At 38.9% G+C, this 22245-nt stretch overlaps 1 protein-coding gene across 2 annotated transcripts in view; it reads left to right on the top strand.

Moving 5' to 3' along the window:
- ARIH2 (ariadne RBR E3 ubiquitin protein ligase 2) overlaps positions 1 to 22245 on the top strand; it is a 46240-nt gene that overhangs the window by 3049 nt on the left and 20946 nt on the right. Inside the window, exons 1-2 of one of the 2 annotated variants that reach the window (XM_045778408.2) lie at positions 1728 to 1866; positions 15916 to 15961. In XM_045778408.2, the coding sequence (XP_045634364.1) occupies positions 15923 to 15961 (39 nt within the window). In that variant the 5' untranslated portion in view covers positions 1728 to 1866; positions 15916 to 15922. Of the gene's footprint in view, positions 1 to 1521; positions 1867 to 15915; positions 15962 to 22245 lie in introns of those variants that run through there. The other variant, XM_045778407.2, reaches the window with a different exon arrangement.

The following is a 22245-nucleotide window of genomic DNA, read 5'->3' as shown; positions in this document are numbered from 1 at the left end:
CTCATTAACGTGATTTTTAAAAAATTGGGCATTTATGGTTATCATGTCAAACTTAGATTCACTGATATTTTTATAATATTAAAAGGTGGCTCTGTAGTCCTTTATACTGATTACATATTAACTACACGTTCTTTTTTTTTAACACATTGATTTTAATGTGTTTTAATTTTTATTGTTTGTCTTAATTATGGTTGATTTTTTGAGAGATTATCTTTTTTTTTTTTTTTAGATTTTTTTTTTTTTTTTAGAGAGAGAAAGCTCGCACCGCGAGAGCAGGGGGAGGGGTAGAGGGAGAGGGAGAGACTCTTAGGCAGACTCCCCGCTGATCTCACAACCCTGAGATCATGACCTGAACCCAAATCAGAAGTTGGACACTTAACCGACTGAGCCCCCCAGGCACCCCCTTGAGAGCTTATCTATTTCAAATAGACTTTATATATACTTCTGTATTTAATCCAGATTTGGTTATGTAAGCTTTTATATACCATCCAATCCAGATGTTCTTGCATTTTAAAGTCCTATTAGTTTTTAGATTTAAGTCACTATTTAAGGGATGCCTGGATGGCTCAGTGGGTTAAGCGGCTGTCTTCAGCTCAGGTCATGATCCCAGAGTCCTGGGATCAAGTCCCGCATTGGGCTCCTTGCTCAGTGGGGAGCCTGTTTCTACCTCTATTGCTGCTCCCCCTGCTCATGCTTGCTCTCTTGCTCTCTCTCTCTGACAAATAAATAAAATCTTAAAAAAAAAAAATCACTATTTAATACTGTTTCTTGCAGATGATTGCTTGAAATAATACTTGTGCCGGAAAGATAATGGGTATTTGCCAGAATCTTCTCTGTATATCTATAGTTTTCCTTCACTGTTGGATCAATTTCTTTGTGTCAAAGTACCCCTTTTAAAGAATCAGTAGAATCCTTTAAAACTGAAAAATCAGTTAACTTTGCAGACTAGAGGAGGATGTTGAAGAGTTTTGTAGCTTTTGTTTTCTTTACTAACCATGCACCTGTTTTCCAGATATCTGAGAGTGATGTCTGTGAAATAGTGGTATTCTTTTCCTAGACGTTGTAGTGGAAAAGAACTGTCATTTGTGTACTGTCTGTGTCACTACTCAGTGGGGCATAATTGGCAAAGAGATTTTAAATTTTGGTAGCTCAACCTTTAGGGTGCTTCCCCTGTGGGCCTCCAACTGTGGGGTTGTGCCTCTTTCCTAAGGACTCCTGCAGGAAGGATAAGTCCTTGGGAATTTGACCCTTTGACATGGAGTAGACAACCTTCCTGACTCTTTCATGCCAGGCCCTTCATGTGAAGTTACCATTATTAGCTGCTTCTGCCCCTGAAGGAAAGAGTTTCCCTTAGATAAGCCTGGGCAGGGAGATGATGGTGATGTTTCCTCTGAGACCAGAGTTGGAATAGGCCATAATGGGCATAGGACCAGGCTATGCCATTTTGATTCTTCATGGTTACTGTTAAAACTTCTCATAGTGAAAGTAAGTAACACTTATTTTTTTCTTTTCCTTCCTTAGAAGACAAAAAACACTAATGCATTTGAGAAAGTGGTAAAGTTTGGGGGGAGGGAAAAAAAACTGCTTTCCTGATCTGCAACTTGGCTGGATGCTAAGATGTCTGTGGACATGAATAGCCAGGGGTCTGACAGCAATGAAGAGGACTATGACCCAAATTGTGAGGAGGAAGAAGAGGATGAGGACCCTGGGGACATAGAGGACTATTACGTGGGAGTAGCCAGCGATGTGGAGCAGCAGGGGGCCGACGCCTTTGATCCTGAGGAGTACCAGTTCACCTGCTTGACCTACAAGGAGTCCGAGGGTGCCCTCAATGAGCACATGACCAGCTTAGCCTCTGTCCTAAAGGTGAGCAGTGTTGTCAATTCCAAGTGTAATTCCCCCAATTAAATCTAAATACAAGCTGTTGCTAACTGATGTCTCCTCCAGACTGATTGAATGAATGGCACTGTAGTGAAACCAAATTTAGGTATGTGTTGGATTAGTTGGACACATTTGATGCTTTGTTTTCTAAAATATGCATATTTAAGGCCCTCAAATTCCCAAGTTACTAAGAATTAGAAAGGAAGTATGGGGTAGATTCAGGATAGACTGGAAGTACATAGAAGCAGAATTATGTAGATTAACACTGGTTTCAGAAAGTGAGTCTTACGAAACTTTATGAGGTAAGATATGATTAGCCTCAGAATCACCATCCTCTATACAACCATTTGTGAGTTTCTGGCAAATGTCTTGAGAGGTACCCAGGATGTGCCCTGAATAATCAGTGCCTCTGGCCTAACTGAACTCCAGTGTTTTATATACTAATGTCTAATGTTGAAAGAGATTTTAGCTTGTATTTTCTTGATTTTGGGGGAGTTATATGAAAATTTTAGAGTTGGTTATTCCAGCAAGAATCTTATTTTTACCACTTAAATTAGCATGCTTTTCAATCTTGCACCTCAGGCCAGTTATTGTCCTTACCATGTACGTTTTGTGCTATGTGATATTAGACTAGAACATAGTACACTCACATAAAACACTATGTACTATGAATATTTTTATGGTCATTTAAACAATTTCCCAGCATGTTTCTTTCTCCTCTAATGTTGGCCATTATGTGAGAGTGGGGACATTTCTCTTATTTCACTGTTTTCACTGCCCTTCCTTCAGGAACTGTTACGTGGATCTTGCTATCTGCTTAAATTGAAGGTCAAGGGCACATTGGCATGGTTTCAACCAAATAAGTTTCTTGATAGTATTTAAATGGGAGTAACTAAGGTGTGCCGTGTGTGATCTCTATAGAAGCTGCTTTATCTACTAGTTTAGATACTAGTTTACTACTAGGGATTTTTTTCCCCAGGTGGTCAGCAAATGCTCGCTAATACCTTGGATTTGGATACTCAGGGCTTTATTAGCAGTTGGTAGCAAGTTGAAATCTACAGCTTTTTTTGTGACTCGCTTCTGGAAGGGTTGCAGACTTCTCTCTTGTGGTCAGTAGAAAACTGTGAAGAATGGGGACCCATTGGAACCTCTGGATTTGGGATTTCTACCCTAGCTTGAGCAAAGGTGCTGGGACCTCTGTTTCCAGAGGACGTTTCCCTGGTGGAAAAGGCATCAGATCTCTTCCTCACAGTGCACACACCTCTCTATCTGGTCAACTAGTTTCTTTAGCTTTAACCATATTATCAGTTTATACATAGTGTTGGCATTTAAAATTAGAAAAGGTATCGTCAGGTGTGTGGCTATTACTGAATGGCATCAGTTGACTAAGTTCATCAGATGTTCTCATCTATGCGTAAGAATTCTCTTCCTTCTGTGCTGACTTTCCTACCCTGATGGAGGCAGCTAAGGGGCCCAGACACCTGTCCTCATATTTTTTTTAATTGTGGTAAAATACGTGTAACATAAAATTTACCCATTTTACATTTTTCCTTGCTATTAAGCTGATACGGGGTCAGCCCTCTGGAAAGTCTTCTCCCCATAGAAAACCCTCCCTTTCCTTCCTCACCTTTTATACCCTCAGGGCTCCATCAGAGTCTAGCTTGTACTTTTCCTGAGCGAGCGTTCTTGAGACCCCTACAACACAGTGGTTGCACCTTCCTTTGTTCTCAGTGCCCGAACATTACAACTCATGGATATCATGTGTATCAACCGCTTTATGTTGCTTTACCTTTTCATGTATTTTTGCATGATCTCTCCAACTAGATTGTCACTTCATGGAGGGCAGGAACTGCTTTGTACCTTTTCTCCCCCATCATTCCTGTCACAGTGTTTCATTCATAGTAGGTGTTGAATAGTTTCTTGGATACTGTGAATTTTGTCAGCTGTTGATGACAATAGCTGATGGTGTTGGTGTGAGCTAGATTCCCTAGTCCCCCTCCTGTACATCCTTCTCTGCTATCAGGAAAAGGCATTGTTCTGACCCTCAAGATCATGAAAAGAAGGAGCAAAACGAACTGGTATAGAGATGAAGAAATAAAAAGAGATGGAAGAAAGTTGAAACACAAGGGAAGGGTTAAAGAGAAAATGGGGCAAAGGGGAAAATGGTCCATGAAAATTTAGATCACGGTAGAAGATAGATTTTTTCCCCCACTCCCTAGACCTCACTGAGAAGCATGCTAATAACCATTTTCTTTCTGGAGCTGGGCAGCAAGGATGCTGGCTCTTCTGGTGGCTTGGCTGCACATAAAGGGACTCAGTGGTGTTTTAAGTAGTTTGGGAATTTGACCAAAGAGGCTAGGCAAAAAGAGTTTGGTTAAGAATAAAGGAGAGGGAATCATATACAATCTTTTTTTTTTAGGCTGGCTAAAAGCTAACGTTTTTATATTTGTAATTAATATTTTATGAGACAGGAGGCAATAATTTAAGTGCAGCATTTACAGAATGGTGTTTATTGGTGCTTTGACTATTCTGGCTCCCCTGTTGCATGTGTATCTGAGAGTGGAGATCAGTGGTGATCATCCAGATCACCACTGATGTCCCCCATTGATCATGGTGCTATTCGTACAACTCTGTGACATATCAGGATGTTTAATTCTTTCATATGATTTAGGTGCTATTTGGCTGGTATGACATGTATGTGGTTTAAAATTATAGCCATATGAATAGTTGTTTATGAATGAAAGCTAAGTTTGAGGACTGACTTGACTTTTTCACTGATACTCATGTCTGTTTTACTAATTGTGTGTTTGCAGTTACCTATGGATGAGGCATTGCTCAGCATAAAATTAAACTTTTTGTTGCCTTCGGAGATTTGATGTCTCTTGAATATTAAAATTTCAATTGTCTGGGACACTGGGTTTTTGGTTTAGTGAGGGCTCAGGGTAACTTTCTGTATGTGTTGTAAGACAAGTCCATAAGTAAGTAAGATCATTAATTGAGAAAAGAAAGTGTCCAGGAAATCAGATTAAAGGCTAAGGATAGACAACAGAGAAAATGCTTATCTGTTATTGGGGGAAACTACTGGTGTTCAAATAATGAATGACGAACCGGAAGCATTGTTTTTATTTTTTTTTTATTTTTTTTTTTTTAAAGATTTTATTTATTTATTCGACAGAGATAGAGACAGCCAGCGAGAGAGGGAACACAGCAGGGGGAGTGGGAGAGGAAGAAGCAGGCTCATAGCGGAGGAGCCTGATGTGGGGCTTGATCCCATAACGCCGGGATCACGCCCTGAGCTGAAGGCAGATGCTTTAACCGCTGTGCCACCCAGGCACCCCAGGAAGCATTGTTTTTAGAATGAGCTGTCATCTTACACAGATAGGATACAGCTGACCCTTGAACAATGGCGGGGATTAGGGGTGCCAACCCCCACACTGCCAAAAATCCACGTATAACTTTTGACTCCCCCAGAACTTAATACTAGTAGTTTACTTTTGACTAGAAGCCTTACCAATAACATAAACAGTCAACACATATTCTGTATGTTTCATGTATTAATACCAGATTCTTAACAATAAAGTAAGCTAGTGAAAAGAAAGTCATAAGGAAAAGACATTTACAGTACTGTATTGTGAAAAAATTGTGTATAAGTGGCTCTGTGGAGTTCAGACCCATGTTGTTCAAGTATCAGTTGTAGTCATTAGAGATTAGATGATTGCCAGGTGAGGTATTATGTGGTAGGAGGGGGAAAATCTCTGACAAATATTTGTCGTGATTGTGTATGTCTTTAGGTCTTAAGGAAAGTCTTTAAGGAAAACAAAGTTAACTTTTAAAACCCTGTATTTTCATATGAAACTCACATGAAGATTATTTGATTGTTATCTTATAGATGAGAGAGGCCTTTTCTGGTAATAACAGACCTTTTTATTGCAAAATATGTAGTAGTAAGCCAAGAAGAATTTTGTCATTCAGTGAGTCCTGTTAGCGCTGTTCCGTCAAACTCCTGAGGCATTTGCTATCAAGCCCTTAGGAAGAGGCTCAGCCCAGATAGTCCAGGCCAGCTTTCATTGGTGATGGGCCAGAGGAGTCTCCCGCATACTATTCTGCTCCTCTCTGCAGCCTGCTAGGGGTGTGGGCAGGAGAGGAGAAATGTGGTTCAGGGTCCCACCCGAATGCATAAGAAAAGAGAAGAAATAGTCCACTTTGGGCTAGATGCAGTCAGTGGAGCCAAAGTGAGCTATCTGAGCTTTGTGTTACAGGAGAACTTTGAAGGTAGAGTAGAAGGGCAGTGCAGGTAACGCAAGTCAAGTCCAAGCCCCACAGGTCAATACGCATGGGGATGGGAAAGTTACCTTTTGAGCTACGGCGGGAAACTAAGAAGCATAGGTTAAAGGGAGTAGTATGTGGAGGATTGTGAATGCAGCCTGGGATGTCTTTACTGTTAGAGTTTTTAAACTTCTTCATTGCTTAACTGCTCTGTTCACTTCTTAAGCGCTGTGTTCCTCCAGATAGGATTGGAGAAATACGCTGGTTATAATGAGTGTTTTTACTACAGTTCTTGCTTTAGGAATTGCTGTATTAATTGCAGTAGAGCTAGGAAAATGTTACACAGAATACTTTATTCTGCCACCCTCTTGCTTGAATTTATTTTAAAATCTAGTGTTTGATATTCAGCAAAATGTGGCTGGAAAATCTCTCATAAGTCTTCTTCCGCGGATCATTTTTCCCCTTTGTAGATGAATCATAATTAGTTTTGAGGGCTTCTGACTCCAAGTGCAGAAGTCTTTATAGCCTCGTGTTCAAAACAGTCTCATTTCTATGCATTTGTTACTGGTAACATGAGCAATTGATGTTCTTCACAAAATACCTTACATTTAGTCTTTCTCTTAAGTGGCAACCAAGTTTTGTATAATATCTGGAAAAGACTTTAATTTTACTTATGTCAGCTTTTTTGTATCCTGATATAGTGGGATTTTAGACCATTTTATTTTTATTTATGTATTTGTTAATGGTAATTGTTGTTTTTTTATTACTATTAATGGGAAAGTATCCTCAAGCTGGGCCTGGTAACATTGAGTGTTTATGTGCTGAGCAGCCATCTGATTTCTATTTTTATGACCTGATGTCAGGTTTCTTTGCATGCCTGTATCTCAGTAGAATCTAGATTAAAATCCTGTGTTTCAAATAGTTTCTTGTTAGTGGGTGTGTTGACATACTTCATGATGCCTTACTGTGGAAATCTGATGTGTGTTTTACTGATGTACAAATTTATTTTTAAAAGGGAGATGAGAAATGTCCAGAGTGACGTTGAGAATTGCCTAAGTACAACTAGTGCTACAGTTGTCCGTATCTTGCCAGTTTAGAAAGGTTATTGTCATCATTGACTTTGTGTGCTCACTGTGCACCTGGCACTGCACACAGCATGTTTACTGCCTTCCAGAAAAGAAGCTCTTAATCAGATTCAAGGCTAGCTTTCATTCTAGTCTTTTTCTTGTGCTTTCACGCTATCGTAGGAACTGTGCATAAGCAAGGGGTGGTCTTATTTTAAGATTTATTTATTTTAGAGAGCACACAAGCAGGGGGAGAGGGAGAGAATCCCAGCAGACTCCCTGGGGAGCCCTACAACACGGGCTCAATCCCAGGACCCCGAGATCACTACCGGAATCGAAATCCAGAGTCAGCCGGGGGTGCCTGAGTGGCTTAGTCGGTTAAGCGTCTGCCTTCAGCTCGGGTCATGATCCAGGATCCTGGGATTGAGCCCTGCGGTGGGCTCCCTGCTCAGCCGAGAGTCTACTTCTCCTTCTGCCTCCCCGCCCCCCGGGCCCCACACTCACGCTCTCTCTCTCAAACAAATAAATAAAATCTTAAAAAAGTTGGCCGTTCAGCTGACTGAGCCACCCAGGCACCCCCTCAGTGGGTGATTTTAATCCCACATTTGTGTTCTAATCCTTAACTTATTTATATTTAACCTTTTATTGTTGAAATGTTACTATAGTATTTAAAAAAGAAATATCCTTCATAATTTCATTAACCTAAAATAAAAGTTTTCTTCCTTGCTTGTAATCCTTCAGGTCTTACCCGTATTTGTATATAATATTACTGTGCTTCAATTCATTCATTCAACCAATATTTATTAAGCACTTAACTGTGTGCCAGCCAGGCACTGGAAAAATAGCATCGAACAACATAGGTCCCTGCCCTGGCTGACGTTACATTCTGGTAATTGCTATGTACATGTATTATATTCTGCTTTTTTCTTATATACAGGCATGCCTCAGAGATGTTGCAAGTTTGGTTCCAGACCACTGCAATAAAGCATATATCACAATAAAGCAAGTCAAATGATTTTTTTTTGTATCCCAGTGCAAATGAAAGTTATGTTTACACTATACTGTAGTCTATTAAGTTTGCAGTAGCATTGTGTCTATAAAACAATGTAAATATCTTAATTAAAAAATACCTTATTGCTAGAAAGTGCTAACCGTCACTTGAGCTTTCAGCAAGTTGTAATCACTAATCACAGATCACCGTAACGAATATAATAGTAATGAAAAAGTTTGAAGTGTTGCTAGAGTTACCAAAATGTGACACAGAGACATGAAGTAAGCAAAAGCTTTAGAAAAAAATGGTACTGATAGACTTACTTGATGCAGGTTTGCCACAAACCTTCAGTTTGTAAAAAACAAAAACAAACAGTGTCTGCCAACTACAATGAAGTGAGGTATGCCTGTATTTTAAGTATTTCCCCCTGTTTTTATTTCATCCTCATAAATTACTTTAAATGGCTGAATATCACATCATCATACTGAGCCGTAATTTGCTCATACTTTCCCCGTTGGGCGTTTAGGTAAGTACTATTGTGTTACCGTTCTTGGGGGCCGGTTATGTTGCTGTGAACACTTTCATGAATATGGCCTTTGTGTTTGTTGGACCTTGGCCAGAGCCTGGGCTAGTGGTCAGATGGTTGGGCTCCATTCCCTTTTTTGCCATTTAATATAATGTGGCCTTGGGCAAGTTCCTCATCATATCTAAGCTTCGGTTTTCTCATCTGTAAAATAATGATAAAAATATCTCCTTCACTGCATTAAATGAGATAATTAATGTGAAGTGCCTGTCACATGAATGTTCAAACAAATGGTCATGGTGGAGGCAGGGCAAGTGCAGGACAATGGGATTGTTACTTATTTGCTCTGGTTCCTTAGAACACATTCTTAGGATTGTGCATTTTCAGTGATAGACTAAAAGCCACATTGAGGAAGGTTCTGGGTGACATATTGCTGATCGTGTCTCCGAATGTGCATGTGGTAGATGGATCATGTACTTTGGATTTTTTTGTCTTCATCCAGAGCCTCTGGTTCCCTTCTTCTGGGGCCCACTGATAAGAAAAGTAAAAGTAACACAATGAATTTTGAATTGGAACCAGGAAAAGGATGAAGGGGACTATAGCTTGTCTGTTATTCCTACATTTTTGGTTGACTGCAGTGTTTGGTCTTGGGCCTGCTTAGTTGGTTTTGAGGTTCTTATTGTTGGGGCATCTCCTTGCTTTAACTTGTGCTCTGTTCCAGTCTCTCCCGTTTTTTTGTTTTCCTAACTTCACCTTTGCCCCTACTGCTCTAGGAAAAATTTGACCGATTAGATTCCTCTGCCCAAAAGAGGGAAGAGTTATAGGAAAGATTTGAGAAAGGTACAGAGTGAGATACAGGAAGCTTCTCATCTTGCTCTTCCTAAAATGTGTCTGTGCTGTGGCTTGATTACTCAAATTGACATGAATTGTCAGAATTTGAAGCTTTTGTTGTGTTCCCTTTTCTTTGAACTGTCACGAACCTTTATACACATGAAATGGTTTTACTGTGAAAACCACAAGTTATCAATCATAAACAGAGAAAAAGACAGGGAGAGTGAGCAAAAGGTTGGTTTGGAGATTTTAACAGAGCAGAGCTGTTCTGATAATCATGAACAAAGTGGTCTCCATCTGAGAAATTTGCTGTCTTTGACTAGCTGTTTCTTTCCTGGCCAGTACATGTGCTACTCATTCTCATTTCTTTTATCCCTTACTTTAGGCTCTCATTTTCCAGAGTCTGTAGATAGCGTTGTATCCTTTTATAAGAAATAATTCCAATGCCATCAAACTTAGCTTCCTGGATTCTCTGTCTTAATTGGTGATACCACCATCCATCAAGCTGGAAGCTGAGGATTTACCCTTGAATCCCTTCTCCCACGAAGCCCTCCCTGTTCCCCAGTCAGTTGGGCACTCCTGTCTCTCTACCATTCTGTGCATGTGTCTTGCTGTGTATTTATGCTAATTGGGAACTGTTGTTTGTAAGCCAGGGTCTAAACTCTTTGAGAGTTGCTTGTTGATCTGACTGAGTCAGGTCAAAAAGTGCAAAAGTTGAGAGTTTAACCCCAGACCTCTACTTCTGTATGTTCCCATTTGTAAATAGAAGACACACTTATCAAAGGACTTCCATGAAGCCTGCTGAATTCTAAACAGAGGCAGTATATACCTGGTAGATGTATGGTTCCCAGCTTGGGGTGCATCTCAGAATTAGTTTTGTCAATTCTGATACAGAAGCCTGAACTTCATGCAGACATGATAAAACAAAATCTTCAGAGGTGAGGCAAGGTATTATACGTTATATTCATGTGGAGAATTCATGTGGAAGGACAAAAAAATTGTGAAACAATTCAGGTTATCGAAGTGCAGAGAAAAGAGTATGTCCTTTCTTTGGCTGCTGAAAGGATGTGTCCAACATTTAGAGTGTACTGGTTTCATAACTGGAGGGGGAGTAGGATAAAGACACCCAACTATACTGGCAAGTTGGATAGGTTTCCTGTATTTTTTTTTCCTGTAGTATTTTTGATGTCTAAATGTAACTTCCTGTGTCATCGATTATCAAGATAAAAGTGGGTTCTTAGGACCATGCTGATAATGAGTAGCTGTAAAAATGACTAATAATATCTGCAATCATAAATACAATGTGAATGTTTTAAAAGTTTTGAATTTTATGACATAGAACACATCAATTTTTTTTTTTTTATTAGCGTGTTAACATTGGCTTCTGCTGCAAGATAGTTGGCTGTCCTCACATACCTTTGTCCCCCCTCCATTTGTCTTTGTTTGTTTGGTATTCACATGTCTGTAGCAGTTTTATTTGCAATAGCCAAAAACTGGAAACAACCCAAATATCCACAAATAGATGAATGAACAAATAATGGCGTGTCCATAGAACAACATACTTCTCAGCAGTATAAAAAGAGTGAATAGCTTCTATAAGCATCGTTGGTAAATCCCAAAAAAGTATGCTGAATGAGGGAACCCAGGGGGAGAAAAGAGTAAATATTTTATGATTTCAACCATATAAAATTCTGGAAAATGCAGACCCATTGTGAAGGAAAGTAAATCGGTTGCCTGGAGAGTTGGGGAGGGCGGGGAGAGATGATGATGAAGAGCACGAGGTAAATTTAGGGGTGGTTTTCTATTTTGAGATATGAAAATGAAAGTAAAGGCATATTCATGTTATAAATTCATAATACAAAAAGAGAATAGGTTGAGGGAGGTGGCTTGTGGGGACCTTGCACACTGGAGCCAGTTTGTCCAGCAGGTCTTTGAAGAGACTGCGGGGTTTGATTTGACTGACAAAGGCTGGAAGAGATAAATGAGCGGCAAATGAGGGGATTAATTAAAGGTTTCTATGTAAAATAATCAACCCTGCCCCCACTTGGTTTCTAGACAAAATAATCTGCTTATTTTTAAGAAATCGAATAGCCTGGGGAGAGATAGGGCCCTTAGAGAGTGTAAGATTGGGCTAATCTTATTGGTCACTTTGGGGGCTCTTGAGTCTTATGTGTATGCTGCCTCTGATTAAGCACCCTAAAGAAAAGCCTGTCAGTTGACAGGTTTTGTCCATGCACACAGAGTTAGGATTCATTTTCCTGACGCCCCCTCCCCTTTTAAAGTTGTAATATTCATATAAAATTAACCATTTTAAAGTTGAAATTCAGTGGCGTTCAGTATATTTACAGTGTGCAACCATAATCTCCATCTAGTTCCAGAACATTTTCATTACCCAAAAGGAAACCTGGTACCCATTAAACAGTTATTTCCCACTCCCCCCAGCCCTGGGCAACCACTAATCTTCTTTTTGTGTCTCTATGGATTTACTTATTCTATATATGTCATATAAATGGAATCATGCAATATATGACCTTTTGTGTCTGGTTGCTTTCACTTAGCGTGATGTTTTCGAGGTTCATCCAAATTGTAGCATGTATCACTACTTCATTCCCTTTTTTTTGGTGACCCTTTGTTTTTTAACCAAGAATCACCAGACATTTGAGGAAAACATGCAAAATGGAAGAGAAACAGGAAAATTGATCTGAGCTGAAACAGACCAGTAGATGATTTTGCTTGTTTTTAAAAGCGTACATATTTAGTATTCTCCAAGATATTCAAGAAGACATGGCATCCATGAAACAATCAGAGAGGCCATCTGGAAGAAACTGTCAAAATAAAAAAGCTCATAGAGATGAATTATGGGTTTGCCAAGTTAAAAAATATTCCATAGATAGATCAGAAGATAAAATCAAGAGAAAATCTCAACATAAAGCCAAAATACAGGCAAAAATTGATGCAGAAAAAAGAAACATAGAGGATCAATCCAGAGATCCATCACCTACCAGAATTTCTGGGAAGTGAGAACAAAAAATGGAAAAGAGGGAAATATTTAAAAGTATAAGAAGAAAATTTCCAGAATCTAAAGAAAGGACCGTTCTTCATATTGAAAGGTTCTTCCCAACACCCAGAAGAATAAAGAAAGACCCACTGCTAGAATTGTCACTGTGAAATTTCAGAAAAACAAGAATAGATGGAAAACCCTAAGAGTTTTTGTAAAGATGCACTGGATCTTCTAAAAGAAATGGGAATCAGACGTGTCATCCACAACTGTGACAACCAGAAGGCAGTGGAGCAGCAGTCTTCCAAGTCCTGAGGGAGAATGGTTTTGAACCTAGAGTTCTGTCATAGGAAAATACACTTGTTTTCAGATGTCAAGGACTCCTGAAATTTTCTTTTCTTACACCTTTTCTGGAGCTGTTCCTTGCTGATGAAAATCAAAAAGAGGAAGATATTCAAGAAATGGTTGAACTAAGTAGTCCAATGAAAGTCCCGTGTTACCTATACAACAGGAACTCTGTTTTATGCTGGAAAGTAGCCATCTCAAATTTGAACACCACTTTGGTGGGATCCAAGAAAAATTTATTCGGGAATGGGAATGGGTAGATTCCGAGCAACAGATAAAATGAAGCTGGAAGATAGAATACAGTGGAGAAACCGTAGAACTTTTTACAAGGGGCAAGGGAATTAGAATTTCTATGCAAAGCAGAAAAACTATATGCAAAAAGTTGTAAGCCAAATATAAATCAGACACATAAGTAGCACAAGTGTAGGTAATTGGTGGCGACTAAATAGAGATAACGTATTTGTGCCTAATGTCTGAATGTCCTTTGAATGGCTCAAGGATAGTGGCTTTGGAAGCACAAGGAAGAAAATGCAATTCTGGTCCTGTAAACAATACTTTAAAGTTACAAAGGTAACTGATAGAAGGAACTGAAAATAGTAATTGAAATATAAAAAGGTTGGGCCTTGGAAGGGGGTAGCAGGGAGAGGTATAAGTAAGCTAAATCTGCTAGAGAATCATGGCCATGCTTAATGATGTTGGTGACAAGCAGAAGAACTGATAGAGATTTCTCCTGGATAGGAAGACTGGGATGCTGGGGAGGGATGGGGTGGCAGGTATTGTTCCTTTTCATCGAAGTGTTCTTTATGAACCATTTGGTTTTCTTTGTTCATTGGTAATTGGGATAGGTTAAGAACTTGTTGATTCCCAATAAACAAGTGTTTCCTGAGTGTCTTCTGTTTTTTTAACTTTTAGATAGATGCTGAAAGCTGGGGGGAAAGTAGTTTGACCTCTACCGTAAAATAATTTTAAGATCTCTTTGCCTTTGGTTTCTGCCACCTCTTTTTTTGGAATGGTGAGAGAGGAAATATAAATAAATCTTTTTCTACTTCTATTTCATATTTTCTGATATATCCACTAAAAGTGCCACTTTGATTATCTTGGTCTGTTGAAAAATTTAAATTATCTTCTTCAGACTCCAGCCTGAACTCCTTCCTGTTGGCTGTTCTCTAACCCATTTTGTTTGACATTTGTCTCCACAAACCTCCTGTAAGCGTCTCTGCCCTTCAGAACCCTTTGCAAACTCTCAGGAGACCTCTTGTCCTTCCTTTTTTTTTAAACGTTTTTAATTCTTTTTAACCTTCCTCAGAGGAGCTATATCTGGCCTCCTCCTTCATCCCCTTGAAGCCTGAAAGATCTTGGTGCCTCTCTGGGTTCTGGAGGAGAATGTGGGTGTGCAGTGACAGAGGGTAGTGTTAGCATCTAGGACCTAGTACTGGTGCTGGCATTGTTCCAAGTGCTTGCATATGGCAGAGAAGGAAATCGTTTCAAATCTCTGTCCTCAAGGAGCTTCCATTTCTGACGGAGTTTTATATAAACAGAAAGGTTATAAAAATAGCATTATATGTTTTGAGCATAGCTAAGGCCATCAGTCAGTAGTTCTGTCTTTGAATTATGTTTTTGGAGTGTGTGGCTTTATCAGTAAGATATGGTAGCCTCTGAGGTATCCTCTAGAGTAGAGTGGGAACATGGATGGTACTGCCAAGATAGTATTTGGTGTATTCCCTCTTATATGCCTCCTCACAGTAGCAGTAGCTACAAGAGGCAGAGCATTATTTGAAATCATTTTGGACAAGATGGGCTTATGGCTGCGTGAACATGGTCTGAGATTTGGCTTTTAATCCTACAATGACGGTTCATTGGATGTCAGCTCCTGTCTACATTTCTTTTGGTTTGGTTCCTGGATATGACGTTGGGTCATAAAAATGGTGGTCATCCTGCTTATTTGGCACCCACTGGAAAACTCTTAGAATTCTGGTAGGGGTTTAACCAGCCTTTTGTAGTAAGTACTTTCCAAAGGTTTTTCATTAAAACGCACACCCTAAAAGATAGGCTGGGATTTACTCCATGATAATGTGGCAGGTAATGGATAGATGAGGTATAGATAGAGTGGACCTGGCCATGCGTTGATGTTGGAGCTGGGTGATGGGTACATGGGTTTCATCATACTCTTCACTTTTGTAGATGTTTAGAATTTTTCATAATAAAAAGTACCCTCGTGATCAAGGATGGATGGCTCATATTTTTGCTTTATTGTATTTTGCGTAAATAACTTTTTATTTTAGTGAGGTCTTTGGGTTTCTTGGTATTTATTTTAATGATCAGAGACAGAGCTGAGTTAAGGTTAGACGAGAGAAATCTTCAAATTTAATCAGATTTTTAAAACATGAATAGCATGGGTGCCTCAGTTATAAGTCAGCCCTACTTCCGTGGAGACCTGTAAAGAAAAAGCGAAAGGAAGCAAGGTTATAATCAGGAGCCAGAGAGGCTGACCTCCTAGAAGCTGAGAATATGTAGATGAGAAATATGGGAGAAATGAAGGTCCACCACTTAAACTGGACTGTAAGGGTGAGCCTTGCCTAAAGTCAGAGGCCTGCTGGCACCCCAGTATCACCACCACTGCTGCTGATTTTGTCCCATTCTGGGGTGATGTTCACCTACTCCTTTGTCTCTGTGCTTTAACCTTGTTTCTTCCTCTTACCCCTTTTAGTCCCTTCTCACCTCACCCCGTGCCCTCCAAGACCTGAATTCATCCATCTTGATCTCCTTAGGCTAGCTTTCCTATATCATATCCCTTTCTACCCCAGACCCAGAAGCTCACCCATAGTTCACTCCTTTCCTTCATCTCTGCTGTTTAGTGAATCACTGCTAGTGTTTGTTAACAAATGTGATTGGACCATGAAGTGGCTTAACACAGGCTGAGGCATGGAGACCCATTCGTGTAGCCTTAAAAATTTTCAGGCAGTTGGCAAGTAAGAATTCTAAATAAAAATTGAAACTACCACCTGTATTTTTTCAGGCCGTTGATGCTCACTGCCATCAGCTGCATCCTCCCTATGGCACTGGTAAGTGTGGGAAGGGCTGGTGACAGTTTTGGTGGGCTGCTGGATTTCTTTTTTCTGGGGGAAAGATCTATTTGCAAGCTATGTTATTAACTTGTCCCCGAGGGCTGGACAGCTTGAACCAGCTGTAGGAGACTAATAAAAAGAGGAAGAAGCAATTTACCATGCTCATGGGTTTCCTTGGGGAACTGTTGTTAAGAGCAGAGGCTCTTCACTATGTGCCTTGATCCTTACATAAAATTAGCACGTTCCGTGCATTATTTTGAATAATAAACATATGCTATCCAAGTGCTCTGGGATGTTAAGTAGTAACTGTTAAATTTCCTGAAACTCTTAAAACCTTTTTTCCAAAGATGGATATTGGCTGTGTCTTAGGGTCCAAAATGTTATATGTACTTATCATTTCCTTCAGTAGCAAGGTTTATCTCGCTCTGGTGTTTTAAGTTCTTTGTGGGCAGGAGATCAAGAAATGTTTATTCCAATGATTAATGTGAAATTCTGATAGAGACGAAGAAATTTGTGGCTCTCATTTACTAACAAACTTGAGGTGGACTTGGGGACCTGTGATTTTAAAAATTGTTTTTACCACAGTATGCTTTCTGCTTAGGGACCTAATGGAGAAAATATACACAGTAAAGTTGAAACATAAGGTGGGACAGCAAGTCACAGAATTGCTGAAGTATCAGGCAATAATCAAATTGCTGCTGGAGTTACCTTATCTAAAGTCTTGAAATCCTGCAGATGTCTTCTTGTAGTGAGTGGGTTGGAGGCCACACAGATTCAGAAGTTTTATCTCATCAAGGTGGTCTCCACTTCAAGTGACAGTTGGGTGTTTACACTATTTCATTTCTCCAGTCTCTGAAGCCCTTAGAACATGGAAGGAAGTGCTTCCAGAATATCTCATGAAATGCAGAGCTGGTGGACTTGTATACTGTTAGCCAGTGAGGATCTCCTTGCTGGTAACAGCAGCTAAAGCATTCATGTACACTTTATTACATCTCTGTGAGAAAAATCTTAGCATCATTGGCCCATATTCTAGATTTCCCACTGGTCCCCACTTCTCATCCCCCAAGCCCTACTTATGAAGTAGGGATAGAATTTTATGCACTCTTACTACATTGTTTATAAGAAACAGAAAGAAGAACTTGACTCCCCAGCAGCTGTCTACTCCTTTAGGTATCTGTGCACAAGTGGTAACTACAACATGTTTTGAGGGCCTGTTATCAGGGAAATAAGCTTCTGTTTTAAGCGTCTTCAGCCCAAATATAGATTGTAGAAGATGATAGAAGAGTTTTGCCTGCAACTTTTGGGAAATACTGATGACCAGCAGCAAAGTCCTTTCCGACATGCGTGTAGCTAAGGTGTTCCTGAAAGAAAGAACTGGAAACCATTCGAGGGTGTTGGGATTATAAATGCAGTGGCAAAACAAGGCCAGACTGTATTGGCAATGCAGAGCAGTGTTCAGGGTAAATGACAGCACAGGGTAATCCCACAGTTTTTTCAAGCTGGGAGGAAAGCTCCCTAGAGGCTCCTGACCCATTTTTGCTCAGGTTTGGGGGTATAGAGAAAGAGGAGAAAAAGCAGGGAAGATAGGCTGCTCTTGGCTTCTGCTCTTAGCATATCTTTGACTCTGGACCACTGGAGACTTGAGGGCATCCTTCTGTCTTTGATGAACTTTATACCACTGTTTGCCCTCCCTTCCCCACCTTGATTAGTCACATTCCCTTCCCCAGCTCCCAGGAAAAATAAAAGAGGAGTTCTTACCTTTGGGGCTTCTGTCCACACTGACCAATGCTTAAACTGTGATGACTCAAAGACAGGCCTGAGAGGCTGTGCTTTGTGGAAGGGCAACATTTTAAGGGGCTCAAAGATTAGGAGCAGAGCATCCATTGGAACACTAAGAAGGCTTGGTCTGGGAGGTTGAGATAGCCACAGAGTGTTGTAAAGTTATTAGCATTATAGACAAGTGTGGAAGTTATATCTGCTTATGCTGAAATTCACATTGTATGATCAGTTAACCTTTGGTCAAAACTATTTTAAAACTCTGAAGGGGAATTTTTCATTTTGAGGAGTAAGCAAAAGGTCAAAGTGACTATTTGATACAGTAGCGTAAAGGTCAGCTTTTTGTTTATTGTGACATTTGTTCATACAAGTTACTGCAGTTGTGTTAAAAGTCCCTCCTGACTTCTATTATGAAAAATTAAAACAAAGAAGTTTAAGGAATTGTACAGTGGACATCTGTATACTATCAAGATTATACAGTTGCTAATCTTTTGCTACATTTGCTTTGTTATGTATCTAGCCATCAAGCAATTTTATTTTTATACAGATTTATTGAAGTGTTATTTATATTCCATTAAATGCACCTATTTTAAAGTGTACCATTAGATGAATTTTAGTAAGTTTATGCAGCTATGTAACCATCACCACAACCTGAGGTATAGAATATTTTCATCATCTGGAAAGTTCCCTTGTTGTATTCATTAGTCAGTCCCCACTCACAGCCCCAGGCAACTAAGGATCATCTTTCTTTCCCTATGGTTTTACCTTTTCTAGAAGCTTCATATCAATTGAATTGTACAATATGTAGTCTTTTGTATCTGGCTTCTTTCACTGGGCACGATATTTTTGAGGTTCATCCGTGTCATATTACATGTCAGTAGTGCTTTCCTTTTTATTGCTGAATGATTTTCCTTTGTATGGATATATTACATTTTGTTTATCCATTCATTCATCAGTTGGTGGACATTTGGTTGTTTCCAGTTTGGGGCTATTATGAAATATGCTGCCATGCCCATTCATGTCCAGGACTTTAAATGGACATATGTTTTCATTTCTCTTGGGTAGATATCTAGGAGTGGGATTGCTAGGTTGTATGGTAAGTGTGTGTTTAATGTTTTAAGAAACTGCCAAACTGTTTTCCAAGGGGAATGCTATTTTAGATTCCTGCCATTATATAAGGGTTCCAGTTTCTCCACATCCTTGCGAGCACTCGATACTGATAGTCTTTAAGATTATATCCATTCTAGTGAGTATAAAGTGGTATCTTGCTGTTTTAACTTGTATTTCCCTTATGACTGATGATCTTGAGGATCTTTTCTTTTGCGTATTTACTGTTCATACCTTTTTCAGGTGAAATGTTCAAATCTTTTGCCCATTTTTCAAAATTGGGTTGTTTGTCCTGTTGAGTTGCATGAGTTCTTTATAGATTCTGAATTGAGTCCTTTATCAGATATATGATTTGTAATTATTTTCTCCTAGTCTGTGGCTTGTCTCTTCCATTTTCTTAATAATGTCTTTGAAGACTAAAAGTTTAATTTTAATGAAGTCCAGTTTATCAGTTTTTTCTTTTAAGGATAGTGCTTTCATTGTCGTATCTTTGAAATCTTTGCCTAAACCAAGGTTGCAGAGATTTTCTTATAGAAGTCTTATGGTTTTTAGTTTTACATTTAAATCTGTGAACTATTTTGAGTTAATTTTTTACGTGCTGTGAAGTGTCTAAGTTCTGTGGTTTGTTTTTGTATAATTATGTTCGGTTATTCCAGAACCGTTTGTTGAATGTTTCCTTGACTGAATTCCTTGGCACCTCTGTATAAAATTAACCGTAAACGGTGTGAGTTTACTTCTGGATTTTATTCTGTTTCATTGATCTCTCTGTTTCTAAGCCCATACGTACTTCACTGTCTTGATTACTGTAGCTTCATAAGTCAGATAGCGTAAGTCCTCTGACTTTGCTCTTTCAAGATTGCTTTGGATATTCTGGGTCTTTTACCTTCCACAGATTTTAGGATCAACTTTTACTTTGTCCCCTCTGCCCCCCAAAAAAACCCTGCTTTGATTTTGATTAATTTTGATTGCTGTGTTCAGTCTGGAGCTGTGTTGTTCAGTCTGGTGGCTGTGACCCTGTGTAGCCATTGGGCATTTGAAATGTAGCCAGTTGGAATTGGTATGTGCTATAATTCTAAAATATACGGTGTACTCTGGAGACTTATATGAAAAAAAGGGTATGAAATAAAATTGTTCATGAATCATTTTGGGGGATTACATGTTAAAATAATATTGTAGATGTATTAGTCTAAATAAAATATATTATTAAAACACATTTCACCTATTTTAAATTTTAGTTTTCATATGTTGTATAGAAATACATTTGGTTTTTGTATATTGACTTTGTATTTTGTTATCTTACTAAATTCATTTATTAGTTCTAGTAGTTGTTTTATACATTTGTTTAGGATTTCCTGAGTAAATACTCATTTTATCTAGGAATGGAGACAGATTTGTTTCTTCTTTTTCCAATCTTTTATTAATGTATTTTATGCCCCCCCCCCTTTTGCCTTACTGCCCTGGCTTGGGCCGCCAATATATAATGTTAAATGGTGAGGGCAATCATCTGTACCATTTTCCTGATAGTAGCATTCACTGTTTCATCATTGAATATAATGCATAGATGCCCTATATCAGATTCAGGCAGTTCACTTTTTGTCCTGATTTGCTGAGAAATTTTATCTTGAATGAATATTGAATTTTGTCAGATGGGTTTTCTGTGATGAAATGATCATTTTTTCCACCTTTAGGTTGTTAATTCAGTGAATTATGATAGGAGCTTTCAAATGTTAAATTATCTTTCCATTCCTGGGATAACCTCACTTCATTATGCTATATTGTCCTTTTTCTATATTGCTGGACTTAATTTGCTAAAATATTTGGATTGATTTTTTTGTGTCTGTGTTCATAAGGGATACTGGTCTGTAATTTTTTTGTTATATGATTGTCAGATTTTTTTATCTGAATTATGTTAGTCTCATAAAATTAATTGGAAGAAGTATTACTTTCTTGAGTTTCTGAAAGTGTTTAAGTGTTGATGAAGTTCACCAGTAAAAAGTTGTGGACATTGGGGTGCCTGGGTGGCACAGCGGTTAAGCGTCTGCCTTTGGCTCAGGGCATGATCGGCGTTATGGGATCGAGCCCCACTTCAGGCTCCTCCTCTATGAGCCTGCTTCTTCCTCTCCCACTCCCCGTGCTTGTGTTCCCTCTCTCGCTGGCTGTCTCTATCTCTGTCAAATAAATAAGTAAAAAAAAAAATCTTAAAAAAAAAAAAAGTTACGGACATGGAATTTTGTGAGAAAATTTTTAATTATGAATTCCATGTCTTTAATAGATATAGAGTTATTCAGTTTATTTTTTGTGTGTGTGTCAGTTTTGCCAAGTAGTGTTCAAGGAACTTGTCAGTTTCACCTAAGATACCAAATTTATTAAAATTAGATCATTTATAATATTCCCTTACTTTCCTTTTAGTACCTGTAAGGTTTGTAGGGATAGTCCCTATTTCACCCCCATTATTGGTAATTTGTATACCTTTTTTCTTAAATGTTCTAGCTAAAGTTTTTAGCAACTTTGTTGATCTTCTTAAAGAATCAACTTTTAAAGGCTTTATTTTTCAATATTATTTGGTTTGAATTTTATTTCTGTTTGGTTCTTTTTAATTTTTTCCTTTCACTTGCTTTGATTTTAGTTGTCTTTTTCTAGTTTTTTCTTTTTTTTTAAGATTGATTTATTTATATGTGAGAGAGAGCGAGCACGCGAGCTCACACCTGTGGAGGGAAGGGGGGGGTTGCAGGAGAGAATCCTCAAGCAGACTTCTCGCTGAGCGTGGAACCCAATATGGGGCTTGATCCTGAGATCATGACCTGAGCTGAAACCAAGAGTCCAATGGACGCTTAACCGACTGACCCACGCAGGTGCCCCCCTGCCTTTTTTTAAGATTTATTTATTTATATGGTCTTTTTTTTAGTTTCTTAAGGGGACTTTATGTCATTGATTTTTAGATTTTTTTTCCTAGTATAAACATTTACAGTTGTAAATTTCCCTTTGGCATCATGTAAGCAGCATCTCACCAAGTTTTATTCTATGGTATTTTCATTATTGTTCAGCTCAAAACATTTTCTAATTTCTCTTGTGATTTCTTCTGTGACACACAGGTTCTACAGAAGTATGTTCTTAATTTCCAAGTATTTGCTACAAAAAAGGGCATCCTTGGTAGAGAATAGTCAGCAAAGTGTGTGGGGGTGCTAGAATCACTTGGTCTGTTGCTGGACTCCAGGTTACAGTGGTTCTGATGACTCTTCCACTAAGATCTTAAGACTTGTCAGTACTGGAAAACAGTGATGGGTTTTAAACAGGGTGGGAATTGATCCTGGCAAGATATGAGAGCTCTGTAAGAGCTGTTCAGTATTACTACTTTTACTTCAGGGTTTCAGGAAGGTAATCCTGTGGGATATGGAGTG

This window comes from Ursus americanus, chromosome 14, assembly GCF_024610735.1.
Source record: "Ursus americanus isolate L20-20 chromosome 14, mUrsAme1.1.p, whole genome shotgun sequence".
NCBI classification, from domain to species: Eukaryota; Metazoa; Chordata; class Mammalia; order Carnivora; family Ursidae; genus Ursus; species Ursus americanus.
Note: the sequence above shows the minus strand (reverse complement) of the source record. Positions and strands in the feature narration are given on the sequence as shown.